Source organism: Colletes latitarsis, chromosome 4, assembly GCF_051014445.1.
Source record: "Colletes latitarsis isolate SP2378_abdomen chromosome 4, iyColLati1, whole genome shotgun sequence".
In the NCBI taxonomy this organism is placed as follows: Eukaryota; Metazoa; Arthropoda; class Insecta; order Hymenoptera; family Colletidae; genus Colletes; species Colletes latitarsis.
The window spans coordinates 40,275,166-40,298,212 of record NC_135137.1 but is presented as its reverse complement, the minus strand read 5'-3'; the positions used below and the strand labels follow the sequence as shown (position 1 = coordinate 40,298,212).

General features: G+C 38.9%; 3 protein-coding genes across 9 annotated transcripts; 1 reads left to right on the top strand and 2 right to left on the bottom strand.

Annotated features, from left to right (window-relative positions):
• Window positions 1-2,654: 2,654 nt before the first annotated feature.
• Window positions 2,655-6,752, top strand: LOC143341071 (WD repeat-containing protein CG11141). 6 transcript variants are annotated; one of them, XM_076763667.1, is made up of 10 exons: window positions 2,791-3,310; window positions 3,412-3,456; window positions 3,547-3,779; window positions 3,852-4,139; window positions 4,211-4,371; window positions 4,447-4,582; window positions 4,653-4,956; window positions 5,026-5,185; window positions 5,358-6,220; window positions 6,309-6,752. In XM_076763667.1, the coding sequence occupies exons 3-10, from the start codon at window positions 3,555-3,557 to the stop codon at window positions 6,395-6,397; spliced, it is 2,226 nt and encodes a 741-aa protein (XP_076619782.1). In that variant the 5' UTR covers window positions 2,791-3,310; window positions 3,412-3,456; window positions 3,547-3,554; the 3' UTR covers window positions 6,398-6,752. The 6 variants fall into 6 exon arrangements, with proteins under 6 accessions (XP_076619783.1, XP_076619785.1, XP_076619782.1 ...); XM_076763668.1 differs by lacking the exons at window positions 2,791-3,310; window positions 3,412-3,456 and adding an exon at window positions 2,655-2,765; XM_076763670.1 differs by lacking the exons at window positions 2,791-3,310; window positions 3,412-3,456 and adding an exon at window positions 2,718-2,735.
• A 118-nt stretch (window positions 6,753-6,870) lies between these two features.
• Window positions 6,871-8,156, bottom strand: Atpsyno (ATP synthase subunit O, mitochondrial). Its single transcript, XM_076763671.1, has 4 exons — window positions 8,019-8,156; window positions 7,790-7,834; window positions 7,506-7,616; window positions 6,871-7,431 (listed from the first exon to the last, which is right to left on the bottom strand). The coding sequence occupies exons 1-4, from the start codon at window positions 8,049-8,051 to the stop codon at window positions 6,985-6,987; spliced, it is 636 nt and encodes a 211-aa protein (XP_076619786.1). The 5' UTR covers window positions 8,052-8,156; the 3' UTR covers window positions 6,871-6,984.
• Window positions 8,157-9,457: 1,301 nt separating this feature from the next.
• Dcma (decima) lies at window positions 9,458-22,518 on the bottom strand. 2 transcript variants are annotated; one of them, XM_076763895.1, is made up of 6 exons: window positions 22,116-22,518; window positions 21,363-21,796; window positions 20,935-21,101; window positions 17,386-17,522; window positions 16,128-16,304; window positions 9,458-12,208 (listed from the first exon to the last, which is right to left on the bottom strand). In XM_076763895.1, exons 2-6 carry the CDS (start codon window positions 21,474-21,476, stop codon window positions 12,036-12,038), a joined length of 768 nt encoding a protein of 255 aa, XP_076620010.1. In that variant the 5' UTR covers window positions 21,477-21,796; window positions 22,116-22,518; the 3' UTR covers window positions 9,458-12,035. The 2 variants fall into 2 exon arrangements, with proteins under 2 accessions (XP_076620010.1, XP_076620011.1); XM_076763896.1 differs by having other exon boundaries at window positions 21,381-22,518.
• Between the last annotated feature and the right edge of the window lie 529 nt (window positions 22,519-23,047).

Genomic DNA, 23,047 nt, shown 5'->3' with positions numbered 1-23,047 from the left:
CAGCCTCTGCGAACATCTTTCGACGTCAGCTGACCATTGCTGACCTCTGCTGACCGCTGCAGGCAACTTGTGACATGATATAATATAATATAATATGTTTATATGTATTAAAGTTTTGTGTAATGTAAATTTATGTCAATAAATGATATAATTTAAAATATTTCTATCTGTTCTCATCATTTTTTACCGTTCTTTCCCTCTCCAAATCATTCCCTTAGTTATAAGACTCGATCGACACTCCGTATCTTTAAAAATTTTCTAAGTTCTTCGGAAAGATTTCAAATCTCCCGCCGCCAGAAAATTTCTGCGAATTCCTGGAAATGACGTCATTTCTAAGAATTCCTGAAAATTCTCGGAATCCCTGGAACTTCTCGGAAACCCTGAAATTTCTCGGAAGTTTCAGGCAGCGGCAAAAATTCCGGCCTGAATTTTTCGACAAAAATTTTAAAGGGCCTCCCCTGTGAAATCTTTCCCGGGAACTTTCGCAATTTTTCTGGATGAACATCGGCAGCCCGTCAACCGCCAGGTGTCTTCGTGCTAGCTGTGGGACTTTGAAATTTTTCCGCCAAGTGTTTTTGTTCTCTCTCCTGCCAGAGCCGTGGAACTTAGAAATTTTTCTGGAAGATCGTCGCTGGCCCCCTTCTCCGCTCTCCCGCCCATTGTTGTTGTCTCTTGCCGGCTGTGGAACTTAGAAAATTTTCGGGAAGGAACATCCCGAAAATTTTGCAGCGAACCCCCCCCCCCCCTCTCCCACTGGGTGAGGAGGCCCCCGCCAGCCAGACCTGGCCGGACCCCCCCTCCCCTTCAGGGGAGGACCAGCTCCTGCCCGGCTCCGCTGCTGCTGGGAGATGTTGCTGCTAGGAAGGCATGTCATGAAATGGCCCATTTAGAGTTGGGTTAACGAGTGTATATATAGAAACGAAGGCTCGAGCGAGCGCTTGTGAGAAAGCCCAGGCGGCGGCAAATTTAAAATTTTTCCGCGGAACTTTGAAAATTTTTGCCTCTGGCAGCTAGTACGCGGAGCTGGCATTTACCTATCGACCATAGCTATGGCGCTGACGGTTTCAGGTCCATTTTAGACTTGAAAATTTGTATCTCTGGCATCTAGTACGGGAGCTGACGTTTACTGAATGAATGAATAAGTATCTCTAATCGACCATAGGTCAGACGCTGACGGTTTTATGTCCATTTTAGACTTTGTTATCAGGAGGGATGGTAGGGAAAGAGATAGCACGTATCTTATAACTAAGGGAATGGTTTCGAGAGGAAAGGAAAGGTAGAAATGATGAGAACATATAGCATTCTTTGAAATTATATCATTTATTGTCATAGATTTACATTATACAAAACTTTAATACATATAAACATATTATATTATATTATATCATGTCACAAGTTGTCAGCAACGGTCAGCAGTGATCGACAATGGTCAGCTGACGTTGGGAGATGTTGGCAGAGGCCAGCTTAGGCCAGGAGATGCTGACAAAGGCAGGAGTCGTAGTAATCGTTGTACGTTGCCAGAAATATATACGGTGGTCAGCAAAGGCCAGTAGTGGCAAGCAGAGATCACCAGGGGCAAATAGTAGCAAATAGGAAGCGTTATATGTTGTCAGAAGTATCAGGGGTGGTCAGCAGCGGTCAGTAGAGACGAGCAGAGGCATGCAGTGGCAAGCAGAGATCAGCAGGGGCGAACAATAGCATGTAGTAAGCGTTATACGTGTCAGAAACATCAGGGGTGGTCAGCAGTGTTCAGCAGAGTCCAACAAAGGCATGCACAGGCAAGCAGAGACTTGTAGGGGCATGCAGTAGTAAGTATTAATCGTTATAAATTATCAGAAATACCTGCAGTAGTCAGTAGCGTTCAGCAGAGGCCAGGAAAGTTTAGCAGAGACAAGCACATGCTGACAGAGATCAGCAAAGACCAACAGAGGTTAGCAGAAGTCAGTAGTAATCGTTATAGGTTGCCAGAAATATAAGCACTGGTCATCAGAGGTCATCAGAGGCAAATAGAAACCAGGAGTAATTTACAGAGTTCAGTAATGAACTCTAGGAAAGGCAAGTAAAAATACCTGGGCAGTCGAGATTCCGAATCGTATGCCGTTGACGTGAGATCGGATTTCAGTTGTTCAAGAGCGAGAAGGCAAATGTGAGCCTGCCTTTTTTAACTCCCATGAGACGTGTCCACGGTGCACTCGGCGCTTCGTCTGGCATCTTTCGTTTATACCAGTGACGACAGATCACGCGTACGTACGTGAGCTTGTTGTATCTCGGAAAGTCGACAAAGGTAAACTGACTGCTCTCCTTCAAGAGTCTCAGAAACGACTAAGTTTGTTGTCAAATAGTTCGCTATCTGCGACGCTAGATGGCGTGCATTTTTCGACCTCAAACCCCCTGGTGCTAAAACGCCCAAGTTTGTTGTGGAATAGTTCGTTACCTTCAACGCTAGATGGCGCTTATTTATCGACCTCAAACCCTCTGGTGTTAAAACGCCCAAGTTTGTCGAGAAATCCATCTAGCGTGGACGATACGAACTATTCCACGACAAACTTGGGCGTTTTAGCACCAGGGGGTTTGAGGTCGGAAAATAAGCGCCATCTATCGTTGAAAAGAACCAACTATTCCACGATAAACTTGGGCGGCTTTCTCGGCTCCCACGAGGCGATGCGGAATTACGTCGGGTAGCTCCGGAGAAAGAGAGCATGTTCAGTTTGCCTTTGTCAACTTTCCGAAACTCTGTGAGTTCACGTCGCATGATCTGACATAGTGTGAGTAGTGCACCCGGTGCTCAATCTGACATCTTTGCGTGGTATTTTATAGAAATAAAATAATTGATATTTTAGCAGATAACGTTGAAAAGATGATAGAAAACAGTTCTCAATAGTTTTGCATTATATATTTGATGCATTCTTCATTTGTAAAGAATATTTCTTGGTAATTTTTCGAATATTATGTTTTGTATATTAATTTTAATATTGTATTTGTGTTCAATCGAATTACAATGCATATGAAGTTATTGTATAATGTTAATTGTGAATATAAACTCTAAAATGTCACTAATATTTTGTTAAAATCAGACTTGTGTCTGTTCTATGCACGATGTGGTTTATGGTAACCGAAGGCGTGCACATACTTAAGTATGTAACAACTTAATGAATTACTGCAGATTATCAAAGTATCGAATGATATTGAAGTTATTATAATAATGTTTAGTGAAAGCTTATTATTTTACGTAGCATAATGAAAGCCACGTAATCCGATAATATCGTAATAATTCGATAACTCTTTCTATGAATCATATTTCAGTAAACAGGTAATTTAATATGCGCTACACTCCGCTACAATTTGTCATGACCGTATTGTAAATAGTTATTTTATGTATGTGGTATAATATCATGTAATTTTATGTCACAGTGGTTTGGAAAGTTATTTGCAAATTCTTCATATTCTACACCTTGTGTGAGATGCCATCAATTATGTTATATTTAATACATACGATTTATTAAATATAAGTTCAATATAAATTATATGATAAAATTATGAATATAGCATTTACAATGACAACACCTATGTGTGAAGATGGTGGCCCTTTGAGAGAATGGGCTCCCCTTGCTAATCTCCTTCAACAAATACCAGCTAAAATCCAAAATGGGCTATTTACATATAATATTAACTTCACCTGCATTGATGCATTGCCTGAGTTTTTAGCTATTGGAACTAACCATGGGTTAATATATTGGTATAACAGAGAAAAACAAGATCTACAAAGACTTCGATGTGAGGTAATACTTAAAATGAATTTTTAAAAAATTGTATGTTTTATGCTTATATATACAGTGATGTAATTTTTTTAGAATGTAAATTCAAAAATTACTTGTATTCAAGTAATATCGACTGTGGATTATATGGTGGCTACTGGTAATGAACAAGGTGTTGTAACTGTATTTCAAATACCAAAAAATCCACCAGATTCATTACCAGATAGTCTGAAACCAAAGCAGAAAAAGCAGGTTGAACGATACAGTATTAGTGGATTGCACAGCAGTGCTGTAACAACAGTTGAATGGTCAAAAAATGGCATGAAATTATTTAGTGGGGATCAGGATGGTTTAGTAGTATTGACTGAAATTGATTTTTACATGGTATGTAATAGAAAATAAATATTGCTACATGACAGTTTTTATAATGTATTTCTATTATAAACTTTTGAAAGCACTTGTCAAAGTCATCTGAGTTACTGAATGAAAAGTATGCAGTTGTACAGTTGAGTTATCAACAAGGTTTATTATTGGTTTCAACAACATTACGTACAATACTAGTAAATAAAAATGAGAATGGAAAGGTAACACAAGTTGGTCAAAAAGAACGTAAAACGTGAGTACCAATTTTAGTAAGTAATTGGTCATAATGTTGTACACAAAAGAATTTTCTAACAATTAAATTCTTCAGATTAGGAAAACTAGGAGCAATATTTGGCTGTCGACAAAACTACGTACAAGAATCGGTAATTTATGCGAGCAGGCCTGGACTACGTTTGTGGCAAGCAGACAAAACTGGAACTGTATCAAAAACGCTTATTTTTAAGGTTTGTATAAAAATGTGTTATTGTTTTAAAATTATTTCTATCAATTCTTGTAATGACATATATTTTTAAGGATGCTATTCGATCTGGTCATACAGAAGTAGAACTTTTAAATCCGGCACCAGAGAGCTCAAAAAAAAATCGTGGAGAACCTACATTTGGTGTTATTTTACCTTTTTGTGATGATTTATTAATAACGTATAGCGATGACATTATATACGTAGTAAATCCGCAAACTATTGCTATAACGTCCATTGTAACGGACTTACGTCGGGTTACTGATGTTGCTTGTACTAAAGATGAAATATTTGTTTTGGAAGGAGAAAGAAACATCATACGTATTTCATATTATCCCGAAACAAATATGTTTTCGTCTGGTAAATATTATTTTTTAATATTTTGTTTAATTTTTTATCCGATCTTGAAACAAATTATTAAATTTTCAGAAGCAACAAATACATTAGATCCACTGTCGTCGTTTGCAGAAATTAGTAAACCTGTTACAAATGGTATATTAGAATTAACTTCTAAACTAAAAGAAAGCGCGATAGTTCCAGCTATTCCGTTTCATAAAATTAATCCATCTAACATCATTCAGTCTGTAGGGTAAGATGTAAAATGATAAAATTTTACTTGCACTTTATTAGTACACGTAATACGCGAAGTACTGTGTTTCGCTGATTAGAAATCTTCGGGGACAGTCAGATTTGCATGTCTATTAAAGGATTTCTTGTCAGCCGAGCACTATATTTATTTAAAGGGAAATATTGCTTTCCAGCATTGCGCCAATTCTTACTGCTGATACTGATGAAACTTCGGTTGTTCATGCTGAAGAAGCTGTAGAAATACCGCCCGTAAAACCGATGCATTTAAATAATGAAGCTTCAGTAAGAAAAAATACCGAACAGAATGGCAAACAGAATGATAGAAGTCAGATATTTCAAAAAATTAGTCAACAAGAATTCGAAGATGTCGTTTTCACCCCAAAGAGAAAACTTAAAAAATCACGTAATAAAGTAATAAATGGAAACGAAAATTGTTCATCGTTGTCCGATGTTGATGACATGTCTGTCCCGAATAAGGATAAAATAAACGCTAATGACGCAAAGACGACGCATTCTTCTTTACTAACACTAAGTGTCGATGACGAGTTTGTGTTCGAGTCTGAAAGAAATCTTGAATTAATTCAACGTGATGTAGAAAATAAAGAAAAACTGTTAGCTGATATTTTAGATTTAGATTTATCAAAATACATGACAAACAGTCAAATTACTACTACTACTACTACTACTACTACTACTACTACTACTACTACTACTACTACTACTAACTCAAATGTAACTCAATGTATTGATACAATTACGTACATTAATTGTAAAATAGATTCCAATGATTCTTTAGAGGTAGAGAGTAATAATCAGCAAGATGAATATAATGAGCCTAGCGATCATACAGATACGGACTCTGGAGATGACGTTAGTTACCGAACAGAACTCAAAAAATTAGAAGATTTAGGTGAATGCAGGAAGAAGCTTTTGCAAGATAAATTAGGCGATCCTTTATTACATAATAACTATGTCGATACGAGAAAACAGCCACACCCAGAAAAAGACCAGAATGACTTAGAAGTTCAATTCCATGGTAACTATAACTATATAACAATTAATTATTAATGTATGTGACAATTGCGACAAAAAATGAAAATATTTTAATATTTTTATATTTTCAGTTTTATCAATAGAATCTATTTCATTAAATAAGCTCGAGGAAGAAGATTGGGTCGTAGTGAAAAATGATATACCTTCAGTTACAATGTAAGATTACATTGAAAAAGCAAATTATACACTATAAAATAGTATGTATGTTGTTTTGATAAAATCATTGATGCGTAGAGAAGCTTTCAAATTTTAGAGAAAGTAGACTATTCTTTAACAGTTAAGGTGAGAATAGCAGTAATCTTTACTTTGATCATAATACAAATTTCCGCAGAAGTATATTTAATTTATGACTGTAATAGTATTTTAAAGTACAAAATTTATAATGTTGCCAATAAAAATAAGTTTTTTGATGATATTTCAGTATGTATTGGTGTTAAAATAAATTAAATTATTTTACTGTTATGCAAACATTTCTTGAATCTTATCCGCGATTGAAATCATTGTATTTATATACAGCACGTTTATTATCAAACTCATTATACTTCGACCATTAAAATAAATATTAATAATAAAAAAGTAATTCTTTCTTAATTTTTATTGTAGGATTTACAAAATAAGTTAACAAGACCCATCTTAATAGGAATAATTTGATTTGGAATAATTTATTGTTTTATGATATACATTTCTCGTGAACGTCTATATGAGTATGTTATCTTGTCTCACTTTACTGAATATCGTAAAATGTGATCACGCGGCTGCGGTAATAACATCGCTGTATCTTTTAATTTTACTAGCAACACTCATATCTACATATTTGTCACCTATTGATACAACCATTCCCCCAAGAATGGAAGGATCAACTTTTGCAGTAAGTAGAATAGTTTCACCTTTATTTAAGAATCCCTTCAAAGCTGCTTCAAGCTTAGATTTCATATCTGCATCAAGTGGTTTTGCAGTAGTAACTTCACAAACAACCTCACCTCTACTAGCAGCCATTAATAATTTGAATGTATTGATTACATTGTTCACTTTCTGAAGTCTGCCATTTTCTGCCATCAAACTTAACAAATTTGCAGTTTCTTTAGAGAGATTGATTTTACTGCTGACAGCCTTAAGTGCTTCTACTTTTTCTCTTCGTTTAATTGCTGGATTCTTCACAAATTCATTCAGCTTTTGATCTTGTTTCATGATATCCTAATAAGACACACAAATGTTTTTTTCTTTTTATCACAAAGGCTGTTAATTATGGTACTATTTAATATACATACTTGGAATTTAACAAGATCTTTTTCAACACTGTTCAGTGTCTTTTGCTTTGAAGCTGCTGAATAAAGTGCTGCAGCATATCGTCCTTCTAATCCAAATACTTGGACTGGAGGCTTGACAAAACATAGAAATATTGCTATTTTTTATCAGATGTTAAATTATTAAAAAATTTTAAGTTTATTATATATAACGATATACTGTCATCCAATGAATTAGAAAATACAAATTAAATGGTTTGCTTCAAGTTACATAATTTTTATATTAAATATATTTTTAAAACGTGTACCTTAACCATTTGCTGGACAGCAGAGCTGCACGAAAATGATCGTATCTGTAAGAAAGTAACGTAATCTGGTAATCTTGTCGAATTTTCTTTAAACAAGGCTATCAATGTTTTCATTCTATTAATATAGCAAATAGGTTGTCACAAAAGTTTGTTCTAGTGTCAAAAAATCAATGTTACATATTTTTTGAATATAAGCAATGATGATAAATTAAGTTTTACGGTAACTTACGATTATTCTGCTAAAAGACATTGTTACGGTCATTCAATAACACTTCATACAAAATCTAGAACGACAAATGTGGTTTTATACTATTCTATGCATTCACCATTACATAACATGAACTCTGTAAAACGTTTGCAGCAATGAACGCAACCCTTTTAATTTTAAAAGCGACATCTCTAGAGGGAGCATAATGCCAGACCAGAATAAATTACTAGACGTGGTTGAACAGCTAAACTAGCCTTTAGGTTTATGGTGACCAGAGGTTATTACTAGTAACATAGATAGCGTAGCTGAACTGAGGAATTGTCCCAGTATGCCGCCATAATTTCGTAGAACACATCAGTTCCACACAGGGCATCACACAACGCGTGACGTTAAATGTAATTCTTGTGAGTTTTTACAGTTTATTTTGTATCTCGGTGTTGCAATATGAACGTCCAATCACGTAAATCGTATGAACTCTTTAATTATTTGGAAATATATAAACATACGAATAATTCAAACGTTCAAACGTGTCCCGCTGTTCTCGTCAAGAAATTCTCATTCTCCCACTCCTACTTTTGGAGGTGAATTTGAGTTGTTCGAAACTCTACGGACAATATTATCCATTTTTTGCATCCACGGTTTCTACCTGAGGCATTCCTATTCCTCTTCGAAATATAAGCTTCGCGAAAGATCGGAGTGTAATATTAATACGTTTTTATATAAAAACTGAATCGGGTGCGCGCGTTTTCTTCGATATCTAACCGACGTCGATTTATTATATCTTTCTAAACGAAGTTACGCATCTTGTACATAAATTATTGTTTAATGATGATTAAATATCTTTACTGTAATGCATTTGATTTTAATTTGTATTTTATTTCTGCAGCAGTGTCTGATTGAAATTCGAATAAAAAGCAAGCTACCGGCATGACGCAATTACTCTAGGAAACATTCAAATCGCGCCAATTTCAAATCGTCTAATAAGGATTGGTAAAATTTAATATACATATATTATTATAATAAATAACATTTATACATTTTTTATATATATTTATCATTTTATCAAGTTACTATTTGTTAGAAGCTTGATATATCAATGTTGAGATTAAATAATAAATAATTTTTTAATTTGCTTTATAATCGATTTCGATTAAGTGCCAAATTAAATGGGAATTAATTGGCATATTTTATTGCATTTTGATCGCGATTACATATTTCTAGGTGTGTAATAATTATTGAATTTTTACAAATTTATCACTATGAATTGTTGCTATTGCATTTGCGTACAGTTTTCTATGCAAGTTAAATAGAACATGGAAATTGCGTAATTATTATATGCCATTTAATACCAACACGATTTAATTTAACATGAACGAAAAACGTAAGTTTATCATTTATGTAAAATTAAGAGGAATAAACAATACGAATCAGTTCATTTTGGGAATGAATTTCGATAAATGTATTCAATATTTTATATATTTTATTTAAACGATGCATACATAAATATTGTGCGTTATTATTTATGCACATTATAACATTATATCGTTATATACAAACAACGAAGAATTGTTCATCGCGGGTAATACCGAACTAATCGGCTGTAAATTTAAAATAGTTCCTTAAGATAGAAGAATAAATGTAATATCGTAATATAGAAAATTTTTGCATCGCATAATAATATATGGAACATTGAATATTTTAATGAAACGTAAGAAGTTGCATTTTAATCGATTCTTTTTTAGCGATATGGACTTAGTAATGTGTAGAATTTTTTTTTTTTGTATTTTGTCTCTATTGGAATATAAAATTTTAAAGTATCTTGTTTAGAATAGACGAGACTTGGAAAATTTCAAGAAGGTACTAGAGTAATTTTGAAAACATTATTTCTGTGTATCGGTAGCATCTTGTTAAAATATTTCAAGTTTTTAAATTCCATTTGTCTTTACATCTCTGAAATGTTCTATTGATATAATATTTTCTGACACCGACAAGATCGATAGAACTACAGATGCTGAAATACAGATTAACATTAATATAATGTTAATGTCTATTCAGCGTATGCCAAAACGGTACTTTTTCTACTGTTTGTGCCGTGCCTACTTTACATTTAGTATTTTGAGTAATAATAGTAGATTACTCTTTATTGATAGCAGTGAAACGATCACTATACATATACATGTACAGGTTGCCTTACATAGCGTTACAAGCTATCTTAATAATCAAATACATAAACACCCAAATATACAAAATTCAACAACTAAAATATCCAAAATTTCAACATCCAAATAACCAAATACATAAATATGGAGTAACTCCGTGGTCTTAATGTACCAATGTTTAAAGTGCCTTAATGTATCAATACTTCAATTTACCGATACTCGGTATCCAAATACTTCGATACGACAGTAACACTTTACGCGAGACACCCTGTCCGTAGATTAATTTAACATATATTATATGGATGTTTGAATATATAGACTTTGTATATACATATATCTTTTTTTCTTTTTCAAAACTCATCTATACAGATAAAATGCAATTCTGTCTATTTTTATTGAGTTATGGAAGATGACTGGAATAGTTGTAACGAAACCTGGAGCTTGTCTATAGAGTAATCCGACTTATTGTTACAGTCTAAGGTACATGACATTACAAAATTTCTGTCGGAAGAAAGAATCGGAAGGACAACCATAGAGTGTACTTTATCTCGGTTACCGTTGCTTTTGCAGCCGAAATGTATGCAATAATAGTTGCTGGAAATTAAATTTCTTAACTTTTTTGGTCTATACACAGTTTTCATAGAATCGATAGTAATCGAGATATCGAGCAGATTCTGCCTACAGTACATACTCCGGAATTGTTGTATTTAAACAATATTTCCATACTTATAATATAAATTATAATATATTTAAACGTTAAAATAAACCATGTGTAGAATTACATTACTTGTATCTTGTATGAGTAAAATAACTCAAAAAGTGTACATATTTCAGACGAGGTATTTTCATAGTTTCAGCTTAAAATGTAGAAAATGATTGTACTGTAATAATGAAAACAATGAAGTTAAAAATACGTCGTTATTTATCACAGAAATATACTACTTTTGAGGTCCATAGTATCTAAAATCTCAAAGTTGAGAATTATTTAGTTGTGTCGCTCTTGCGTAAAAGAGCAACATCTGGTTCACGTTGGTCCGCGTACGAGAATATATCGGAATCGTTAACGTCTAATTTGATTGGCATTTAGTTCTCTACTTTCCGATGCAACGAGTTCTTGTAACATTTTAAACAATATGTACTCAATGTAAAATTTGAGCTTGTCATGTTCACCTGTATCCTGTATCCTTGAAGTTAATTTATGAACTTTTCGAAACGATGTTTCACCAGTTAACAGAAACGATTAAGTTCGTAGAGCTGTTATACAAAGATACGGGTGCCTAGATCTTGAATATAATTCGGCGAACGAATGACAACGTTAAGTCTATAATAATCGATTCTAACATTGACCATTTTTCCCCCTATAAGTGTACTTAAATACCATGTCACGACTATCGGTACAAACGAGAAAATAGGAAATACGTAATAATTCGTCAAGAAGTTCATCGTTTCACCGAATTTCGATAGAATTCAACCACGAACGATTCCGTTGTAAATTAAACTCTCTTAAAAAAATATAATCGCTTTACAGAAATGTGTGTATATATTTGCGTGTATGTATATATTTATAGATCTGTACTTACGAACTAGATAAAGCTTGTGTCAGGTTCTTATCGACTAAATCGACTAGTTGAAGTTTAACATTTCACGTTTACGAATCACGAATGCCTCCCTTCGGTTTCTACGTGTTCCCAGTCTACAAAAGGAGGATCGAAGAAACTCTTCTGCAGAGTCTATTCTTACTCGCCGTAACAAACTTGTGCTAGCAACTTGTCGATTGGTTTTATTTACAAGTTGAACACACGTGTACAACGTTTTATCCATGCGTCGAAGGAATAAGATTCACCTCCTTTTGGCGGACAGACGTATGCGTTTGATTAATTTAAACATAATTGGTTCTCGCAGTGCAGCAGAAGAGATTCAAAGCCCCACGAAAGTAGGACGATTGTCTAGTGGATCTACTAGGTCTGTCGTTGCTTTGATTTCGTCGATGTGCTCGTTTGCCGTTGGTTCGGGTGCCCTTACTTCCGAGATTCTGTAGAGCTGCGTATTTCTCTGCAAACGTACAGAATTCTTTTAATTCCGTTTTGCTCAAGTCTTCACAAAGGACAGATTACCGTTCCAACGGTTAAATAAATCCTGGCGAGCAAAGGGTTTGCGACAGATCTTTTTTCAACCGAGATTCCATCAATCCCACTACGTATTTTCATGGCCAGTTCAAAGGTAGCGTTAATTCGTGTTATTCCGCGACACTTTTCCCGCCGTCGCTAAAACGAATACCGTTTGACCAATTTGATTAAACAAAATTGGAACAAGCTGCGTCGAAGTTCTAGTACATGTAATGAAAAATTCAATCGGTTATTTCGGAAACAAATTTCTGAACTCTGCCCATCGTTCTGGGAATTTTGCAGAAATATCTAAACCAACGGGATGCCATAATTTTGCAATTGTTCGACGTTACAGACTTAAATTGTACAACTAAATTGGCAGTGCCATAATTTATAACGACCTGTTTCCCACGTGGACGTCGCGAAGTTTTGTAACGCGTACCCGATGAATTCCCAAGATTTGTCAAAGGAACGTTCCTCCGCGAGGCGGTAGAATTTTCAACGGAAAAGAGCAAAAAGAGAGTATGTTGCGAAAGGTACGATCGGGAAGCGGTATCTTATGTATAGAAACGTATTATAGGGTGTTCGTTGCGCCGTAAAAGTGCGAAAAATTATTGAACAAATTGCAGTAAAGTATGACGCGCGTAAGCCCCCTCGTGCGCGAAATATCCTCACCATTAACCAGACAGCTTCGAGGAAGTCGTAACGTCGTTTCACGGAAAGCAATACGGAAAAATCATGCGACTCGCGACGAAGTACGATGAAAGGAGGGCTTAACTCCTTCGACGCGGCGACCGCGCGATAAATTGCGACGCCTAACGCAGAACTTCTTTTCGTGCGCGGCTTTAAAGCAACGCGGAATGTTGAAACTCGGCGAGCACGAGTGTTTCGAGTATTTCGGAAAACGTTAAATAAAAAAAAAGAAAAAAGAAAATCACGCGAACGCCCCCGGGATTCTTTTGATCGCAGAGCGGCTCTCGCGTTCGCTTTATCGGTCACCGGAGGTTTTTCCGCGATGTTTACTCCTTTTTTCCCTCACCTGTCGAGCGCCCTTTTCGAGTAACGGGAGCTCGTTTTTCCCGGAAATCTCCCGTCCGCATTATGAGCGCAAAAATGAAATGGCTGGGGCGTCCTTGACCCCGGGTCGCGCTCCACAACGATAATACTTGGTCGGTACGCGTACATATTAATTTCATCACGACGAACAGAGGACTCGAAACGAGAACGAACAAAGCAGGGACGAAGAATCTGCGGCCTATAGGTTGTATACGGTCTCTCGAGACGCTCAGTAAGGTCTTCTCTCGTATTTTGTCGAGTGGAGCAGATGTTTGAATAATCGGACAATTGGAAAAAGTTTTTTCATAATATTAAGAACCACGGTGTCTCGCCAATAACACGATGGATGTTTGCTTTCAGATCGTCGACAGTTTGCGGTTCGGTGGAGCAAACAAGAAACTCAACGTGGTCGCGTAAGAAGTCCAATGGCGTCCAGTCGCAAGATCTCGGTGGCAAAAAACGGTAAATCTCACCCGAAATAGTCCGCGCCTTGTTCATTTCGACAAGAATCAAGGCCAAAATACTACACCGTACTAATTTTTTTATTTAAATTGTAGGTGAAACGTGGGGCCTTAGGATGAATCACTGCAGCGCCTCGCGGTCTTCCAGTATCTAGAAGTTTCCCACCCTGGAAGTAAGGGTTGTGTCTCTGACAGCCATTTCGAGCACACAAGTCCGTTGTTCTGTCGTTAGAAACGTTTTGTCGGACTTTGTCCGGCGCGATTGTTTTCCGAATCGCGGCTTAAATTGCTTTATCGGTTCGCGGTCAGGCATATTTCCCTCTCCGCTCTCGATTTTCCACTCCACCCTTTTTCCCGCCTGGCGAATTCTCGTTTCCGCGGAGAACGCGGCAACGGGTTTCCGCGTTTCCATTTATCCTTGACCCGATCTCCATTTAACGTTAAATAATACCCCTCGCGTTTCCCGTTCATCGCGTACAATATTTATTTCTCTGTCGTCGGTGCACGTGTGCATGAAACCGTGACGATACTACACACGGTCTTTGTACGAATTTCAAATTGTCGCTCGCGCGTCTCGCGTTCGTTCGATCTACACTGCCGGTCAGTAAGTATTAGAAACGTTGCCGGTATTTGAATTATTATAACTTGGTGAAAAGTAGTAGCACAACGATATTCCTGAGGTCATTTTAAACGTCGAACCATCTACTATTAGGCAGTAAAGGATCGTTATTATTATATTCCAAAGATTGAGAACGTTTGGACCAAATGTTCGGATGCTTATGGCAGTGTATTTCTTTCCGGGGACACTCGAGGATTCAACGTTGCGTCGACGGTTTTTATTCGCGTTTCGCTACACTTGTGCCCGCCCCCGGTTCGCGCCGTTTTCTCGACGAATTCTCTCGGTACAGCGTGCACGAAACTCGACGGCCCTCCCAGTCGGGAATTTTACCCAGAAGTTGGACGATCCTTTTTGTTTTCTTATTTCCCTCTGTACGCCCGCGCGCGTTCTCTCTCGAGCGTGAATTTCCCGGCCGTGGAACGCCGAGGAGGAAGTCCGCGTTTCCGCTCGACCTTGACCCGATTTACGTTCAATGTCAAACCCCGTTCTTTCTTTCCCCGTCGGTCCCTCCGGCGGTATTCCCCCTCGATAAAGTTTCGAGTTTACCATTAATATTCAATCGAAGGAATACGCCGCACGGTTCACGCTCCCCTCCGGCTAGCGGGAAGCAAATCTGAATTCTCTCATTATATCGACAAATAATTAAGGTCACCGTTGCGCCGTCCGGCCGAGAATCGAACCAGCACCGCCGTCGGATAATTCTATAGCGAACTTTATCCTGTCGGAAGGTAATACGTTTGTTCCGTTGAATCAATGAGAACCCAGCACCGAGGTGGCAAGACAGAGTCATAGTTGAACAGACGGAGACAGAGGAAGGAGAACGTGTTCTCCTTTGAAATTCCAGACCTTGGCCTCTGGAGTAACCCGATTAGGGGTAGTTGAATAGAGAGGACGAGACGAGGAATAGGAAGGAGGTGATAAAGAGGTCGAGCGAGGAAAAGATATTAGAGGGTAAACAGACTGATGCGCTAGCGGAAACACGTGATCGAGTTAACAGCCGCATTTACGTTTCAAGAGAAGTAAACGGGTAGAATGTACCGGCGATGGCCTGTTCGAGTCTCAGCTTTGAAACGGTTCCAAGTTTTTTAAACCTATTCGAAGCTCAGAGCTGTTCAGATCCCATCGGAACGTGCAACGAACTCTTCCTGCAAGAGGAAGATTTTTAACAGCGACGAGACAATCATCCATCACGCGTTATCGCTTATTTTCTCATTCGCTGCAGTAAAGCTCGATAAAAGAGTCGTTCCAGGATAGGACACTCGCCATGGTCGACGCGTCAACACGTTGTTTTTTTATACTTTGTAACGTCTAGCTCCTAAAAATCTTTCTCTTGTAAGACTCTCCGGATTATCGGTGGTGCAAACAATTTCTACTAACGCCTCTGTGCAGAAAATACTCGCGTCTCTTCTGGACGACAGAGGAGGGCTTTTATCTTTTCGATAGACGTCCGCGCGATATGTTTACGGTTTGGTAACCAATAGACGTTTGTAGTACGGTAGAATAAAATACTCGAACGCTATTGAAACTTTAAACAATAGAAATATTCATATTAGATTTATGTTCAGTGGATACAGAACTCTTTCAGTTTCAGAGGGGCATAGAATTGTCCTAAGTGAAGTTCCGTATCGTGGATAAATTCGACCGTGGCTCGTGAAGACGGCACCAAAGGGATACAAACGCGTCGGGAACGTTGAAAAGCGGGATGACGGTAGAGGAAAATACGACGTTACCTATATCGCCGTCCGACTGGGGCATAAACTCTTGCAGTTCGTTGATCAGATCTCGAATTTCCTCGGAATCCTTTTTGATGCTGCACAGCTCCTCCTCGTAGAAGTTCGGAGTAATTTGCGCGCACAGAACAATCTGCGAGATCGCGTTGCCGATCTTGGACGGGCCAGTTCGAGATTCTGAAACGGGAAAACAAAAAGTTCAACCCTGCGCGGTCCCAACTGTCGCAAGTATGCCGCGAAGTAATTAAAAAAAAATGTAAGTGATGTTATTTATCGTCGTATCGCGTGTAATGTGTTTATATTTGCGTCATAATAGGTTCGTTAAAATAAAGTTGTTAAAATGGATTGTAATTTGCCAACGAACTTACTTCGTTGTTTTCACGCGCGAAATAGCGTCGTAATTCAAGAAGAAATTTGTTGGCAAGTTTTTTTGAAAAGGATTGCGGAGAGAAGAGCACGCAAAACCAATCTTCCTACCCTTCACGGTTGCGTGTACGTAGAATTAATGCCAAATGCTGCAGTCCCATGTCCCAATTAAACGCCACAGTGAACCAAATAAGCGAAGAAAATTTCAGCATGCTCTCGATTAGGTTTTTTAAGATTTTTTTCGAACCTCGTGGTTCTACTCTTATTTTCCACAATTTCTATCAAATGTTTTGTTAAGGATTTTTAATTGTCGCCTCGGCGACCTTCATTTTTGCCGATTGAAAACGTTTGTCGCGTAAAAAGAGTTTCAGATTTAAAAACAACAAACGATAATCGGAGGCAAACATTTGCGTGTTATAAAAATCCGACGTTTCAAGTGCGCCGACTAGTATAATCGCCGTGAATTTTGAAATGACAAAAATCGTCGTCCACCCGCTAACGGCGCATTCTTTCTTCTCAGTATTCGACGAACGAAATTACAGCAGGGATAACCGTGACGTTACATGAAACGATAAAAATCCTTTCATAGTGCGCTAACTAGCGTTCTTTTCATACGGAATCCGTTTTCCTCGCGAAAAGAATGCCAGCATACGGCCAGCTATTCTTCTCGGCGAAGATTCGTTCCTCGCTGAGCTTGTTCCCGCGAATTAAAGTTGCCGCGAAATATAGTTTATCGTCGCAGTTTGAACTCGACGACTCGTCACCGGGTCGACGGTGTATAACATTCATGAACAGTGTCACGGCCTCATTGTCAATTTATTTGAACGACTTCTGACGCGACCTCAACCCGACTAGTTCTTGAAAATTGTACCGAAAGATTCTCGATACTTACCATAATATTCAGTCATGTCCATGGGCACCAGACGGATAAGATTTTTACTTTTGCAGAGTTCGCGTAGGAATAGTTGAATGACGTAGAACAGAAGCATCAAATTCGGACAGTCCACTGGGATCCCGATGTCCGTAGTCCTGAAAAGCAGACGTCATTCGTTGGCGTATTACGTTCACCGTGGAAGTTGCCTCGTTAAAGATTTCGTCGCGTCCTGAAAACAACCGGCCTTGCTTCTCCCCGGTAATTATTACTGTTCCCTATTGTTCCTTGACCGTTATTGATATCGCGTTAAGTGGGCGGAGTCTCATTAGACGGCGCATCAAGGCAATTACTCGAAAAATCAACGCTGAAACTATCTATATTTAATGCATACCTATTCTTATCAGACCAGTCAAAATATTATTTGTGTTTATATTATTTATTTAATATTTTTTTACTTTTATACAAGTATTATTCGTTTTATAAAATTTACAGATATAGTAGTATCCAGGGATTTATAGCAGCGAGGTCGAAGGTATTATAAAAGACGCGCGGAAACCATCTACGAGACCCAGCTTTTACTGTATATTTCCTTGTCACGTATGTAAGTTGTTTTCACGATGAAATTCATTACCTTTCGTTATCGTAAGTCATTAACTAAGGTGTACTATTAATTTCGAAAGTGGCAACAGCCATTCGAATGTAAAACGTGTTTCATGCGTAACAAGCCTGCTCCGCGTAGCTTCTCGACGCTTCCTTTCAATCGCGAAGAGGAAAAATAGGAAAAATGACGGAATTAACGAGGAACGTCACCGTTCCGCGCGAAACAATCATCCGTAGGGTGTAACAATAGCCAAATTGACGGGGAGGAAAACATTTCCCATTTTTCTACCCGTAGTTCCCTCGACGGAGGTAAAAAGAATCGAACGACAATACTCAAAGTGTGGTTGCAAAACGTGTCGCGTGACGTCGAGTTTTATTGCTCCTCCGTTTCACCCCTCCGTTTCACCCTGGTTTCGCGGAACGAAAGATGCGAATTTCTCGGTCTCGTTCGGGCAACGACTATTATTTAAGTATCGTAAAAATCTAATAAAACGTATCGCGAGTACAGACATTAATTTCCTTCTCCTTAATGCCAACTCGCTTGTATTTTACTGCGGGGGTGGTTCGCATAACTTGCTCTTACCATTCGATTTGTGTCGCGGTTTAGAAACTCCCTTGTGTTCCAGGATTATCGCTGGTAACCTTTATGTCAGTAACCAAAATGTTCACGGCTGTTCAACAACAAAGTTTCCCGGGCGTCATGAACGTCCTATTTAAATAAATCTGATGCAAAGTGAAATTTTATGGCACATACTTGTTTTTTTTTGTTATTTTATAAAGTCAAGATGAATTGAAATAGCGTTGTGGTTGCTTTATGTCAGTTTTCAATTAGACGAAAGTTTCGTACACTTTCTGTTTTTCGTTGTTGCTGGGAGTTTCAAACATAAAAGTTTACTAGTTTCTCCACGATGCAAGTTTATTCTCCTATCCATCACAGTAATTCTTTTAATCGTCAAAAAAAATTGGTGTTCTAAATATGCAGAACTTCCCATACCCTAGTGCCGGGTTATTGCCATAAGGGTTAATCGCGATCTCGACGCGAACAAGAAAGGGTAGTTTGTAGCCGGCAATATGGCAAATTTTTGCAGAAACACGAGCAGAAACGAGCTTTCGTGCAACATGGTCATAAAATCGATACAGAAACACCGTGATTTCGTAAGATAGGTTGTATCAGATACTACGTTTATTATTTTATATTATCGTATCGAGCGGAAGCGTCGGAGGAACTTTTTGCGAGATAGATGGAACGTTCTTGAACGTTTCTTAGTAATTAATCGTGGAATACGTTTCGTACGATATTAAAAAAAAAAAGAACCGTGCAACGGATGAAAAGCGTAAGCGATGTTCGCGCGTTCAATTTCGACGAAATGAATGTTTAAGCAACTCTTGAATCGCAATTAACGCGTGTTTGACGGTTTGAAACTACAAATTACACAGCAACGTTATGTGATTTAAGGGGTGGGGAGGTGCGGGGGTGGTTGTAAGCGTATGTTGTGTACACGCAATTCCCCTCGACTCCGCACACGCATTATAATTAAGCTATTATATAACGGACAATGCACGATAAACGAATATGCAGTATTTAATAATGCCGCTGTTAGGTCGAAATAATTGATCATGAATTTCGAACAGGGCCTCCGGCGGTATTCGATCCAATTAACGAGTCGCCGTTCGACCCACGACACGATAAACGAAAGGGACCGGTACCCTTTGTAAGATTCGCGGGCAAATTTGAAAAATGCATTTGCATCGGAGAAGTTGCACTTTCGTGGTTCGTTCATTCTCTGCCCTTTGCGAATCCGGCGAGAGGGTAGAAAGAATTAACGAGAACACGAAAGAGAAAGGAACTCCATGAAACATTTAGATTTTCATTAGAACCGACGAACTCGCGGAAGAAAATTTTTCAAAGGCCGGAAAATCCTCGGAGATTGGACCTCGGCCATTGTTCTCCGAAAGACCAATTCTGCGGAATTGATAACATTCTTTGCTACGAACGGTATCGAAAAGGAGAACGTTCGCCATACTGTGCCCATCGTGGTTTTTCTAAAGAAAGAACGATAATCTTGTAACATCGTTGTACCACAGTCACGTATTATGAATAGACTTCTTCGACTTTATTTCCATAGAATTATCGCTACCGATTGAACCGTCTGAGAATAGTTATTGTACTAACGCAATAAATAGAAAGAACTCGTTACGTACGACGGATCGAATTTTCTTTTCTACGGTGAATTAAACGCGATTCAGCCGAACATACGCGGCCGTAATAAGCCCGATAAATCCTCGCTCACAATGGAGGCGTACAATGCCTTTTACAATATTTAGGGATCTCCGGCTCACGATAACGTGTTTTAGAGTATCGTCGGCGAAAATCGTCGGTTATCACGCGGCAGAAATGGAAACCAGTCACGAACATGTTCGCGATCGTGGCCGGCCGGCTTCTATCGTAGCAATCTATTTACCGTGTTAATTAAAATCTCATTAACCGGAAGCAATTCGAATTCGCTCAGCGCGACGTCTTCGTTTAACGTTCGATCGGCGTAATTGACGTAAACCGGTTAATCAACCGCCACGGTTTCCCCTTTTCCCTTTCTTTCTTGCTTTATTTCTTATATTCCTGGTGCTTCTTATCGACGATCGGCTGCAGGCCCGATCGCTTCGACATTTTTTCTCGGTTTCGCCCTTTCGCGGTTCACTTCTTCCGAAAAGCGTCAAAGTCTCCGGTTTGGAATTGTTCGATTCACGATTGCAATCGAAATCTGACGTAAAAGTTGTCTGTTGGATGCTCTACAGTATTATAAAAAGCTCCCTTTACGATCAAACTGTGTAGAAGTCATTAGTACGGTGATTTGAGAACTTATACAAAAAGTATAATGGCTCGTTGTTCGATTAAATTGAAGAAGGGTTGAAAAACGGCGTCGGAAGAATGGGTTAGGGGAAAATAAAGTCTACGAGAAGTTTACGTACCTTCGTACTTGTGGCAGTATGAGCTCAGATGTGCTTTTGCACGCTTCGACGCAATTCCGACGCAATCTTCGAATTTTTTCTCGGAGTTCCGGACAGTCTCGTGGTTGTCCGATATTTATCAGCAGGTCGCGGAATTGCGCCACTTGGTTGTTGATATCCCGTATTTGCTGCGGAAGAAAAACGAACCACGCGATTAGTCCCTCTTCTCGATGCTCCGCGTTGCTCAAATATTCACAAACGCGACGATTAAACCGTCCGCGGGGATGTACCGAGTAATTTGTTACGCGTTCGACGATTATCGAACGATAAACGAAACAAAGTAAATAGCTGTCCTTCGTCCCGAAACGAGCATCGAATATTTTATCGAAAGTAGGCTGTACTGACGGTTGACTAAGAAAATACAATAATGAAAAGAGGTGTTACTTTACCAGAAAAATCACTTTTACCGTTTTCTCGTTCTTGTCATCTTGCGCTTGAGCGTGACTCGTGGTTTGCGTCTGCGTTTGAGTGTTGCTGACCGAAGGTGCGGGCGATTCCGTCATTGTTTCGTTTCAGAGTGTGCTGTTTGATTGCTAATTGCCGCGAGGCAATTAACAATAGAGCCGCCGACGGTGTTTGTAAATATAACAAGTTGTTTGCCACGCGAACACCGACGAGGCAACGGGAATACCGAGCTTTAAATACCGATATTAACTCTCACAGTCACGTGTTTTTATTTGATTTCAGTTCACGGTTAGAAAACACCATGTCAACGTTTGATCTTTCTGGTTACAGTGCCTCACGGAAACGTACATCCGTCCGAGAAACGTATATTTCATTGGTTTCACTCTCCCACCTCCAAACGGTCTCAGCCTGACATTATCTGCGAACAACATTTCCCACAACGATCTTCGATAGAAGAGGAATCAGTGATATATGTTTCGTTTCTTTCATATGGTTCAAAAATATCGAGTAGCATTTAATCGATCCTAAGCAATCGTAGAACTCGCTAGACGACCCGCGAACTTTTCGAATCTAGATACAATTTCGTCGGTATCGTTCTTTCACCCTCGAACTGACGTTTTAGCGCACAGTAACTATGATACATTTCCCACAACGTCCTTCTTCCGTAGAAGATAAATCGGCGATGTCGTTTCTTTTATAAGTCGAGCAGTATTTGAACAAACGATCAAGATACCAACATTATCTCTGAACCTCCTTCTTCGATAGACGATAAATCGGTGACGTATCCGTAAAGACGTCGAAAACAAACCGTGGAACTCGCTAGACGTCCCGGGAACTTTTTAAATCGGCGTTTCCGTCGGTCCTCTCGAACGCGAGCGGGGGAAACGGGATACCAGCTAATTAACGAGAAACTTGAAAGCAGACGATAATTAAAAGAGTCCTTCGTTCGGTCGTTAATACTTCTGACGATGAGGATGGGGCAAAATGCGCGAATGAATTGACCGAAGTATTCTCGACAGGAACCTCGTCGCCGACGTTCTCCGCTCTGGCTTCATCTTTCCACGTGAGAACTCGCGTTCCTGGACGAATTCTCGGTAACTTTTCACGACATCCTTCGACGAACGTTTCCGCAGGACGATATCCACGCCGTGCCAGCACACGCGACAAACTGAAACGTGGGTTTTGCTCCGGAGCTCTTTCGCTGCCGCGTTTCTCTCTTTAAGAGCGCATGTCTGACTTGACCCGTCACTCCACTACTGTCGCCGTATACCACATACGCGTTCTCGCTCCTGCTATCCCTCGACATGTACAGGGTGTTTTGTTACGAGCGGGCATATAATTTCGCCAGCGAATTTCGCAACGCCAGAACGACCAAGAGAAGTTCGCGCGAACGGGAGTTTTCCCCGAACGTGTCTCGAAATTACGGACGTTTCCGCGTTTTCATAATTTTCCGCGCGAACTGTACAAACGTAACTTCACCGTGCTATTTTCAGCTGATGCTTCGTGCGTGGCCTTGACGTGTATTTGCAAATAATTATTATCAATAAACGTTAATACGGGGGGTGCTTCCCCACAAGCGACGATACCGTTCAAGATTCTGCAGACGGAAACGAGAATCTGGAATAACGAAATTGTATCAGGGTTATTAATCGCTGAAAATAGAAGATAT

Coding starts and splice junctions, on each gene's coding strand:
- LOC143341071 (XM_076763665.1), top strand. CDS start 3,537: ATGAATATAGCATTTACAATGACAACACCTATGTGTGAAGATGGTGGC. Junction 3,780..3,851: donor TACAAAGACTTCGATGTGAG/GTAATACTTAAA, acceptor TAATTTTTTTAG/AATGTAAATTCAAAAATTAC. Junction 4,583..4,652: donor CAAAAACGCTTATTTTTAAG/GTTTGTATAAAA, acceptor TATATTTTTAAG/GATGCTATTCGATCTGGTCA.
- Atpsyno (XM_076763671.1), bottom strand. CDS start 8,051: ATGACCGTAACAATGTCTTTTAGCAGAATAATC. Junction 7,617..7,789: donor CTGTCCAGCAAATGGTTAAG/GTACACGTTTTA, acceptor TGTTTTGTCAAG/CCTCCAGTCCAAGTATTTGG. Junction 7,432..7,505: donor AAGATCTTGTTAAATTCCAA/GTATGTATATTA, acceptor GTGTCTTATTAG/GATATCATGAAACAAGATCA.
- Dcma (XM_076763895.1), bottom strand. CDS start 21,476: ATGACGGAATCGCCCGCACCTTCGGTCAGCAACACTCAAACGCAGACG. Junction 16,305..17,385: donor GGACATGACTGAATATTATG/GTAAGTATCGAG, acceptor TTCCCGTTTCAG/AATCTCGAACTGGCCCGTCC. Junction 12,209..16,127: donor CCAGTCGGACGGCGATATAG/GTAACGTCGTAT, acceptor GTACGTTTGCAG/AGAAATACGCAGCTCTACAG.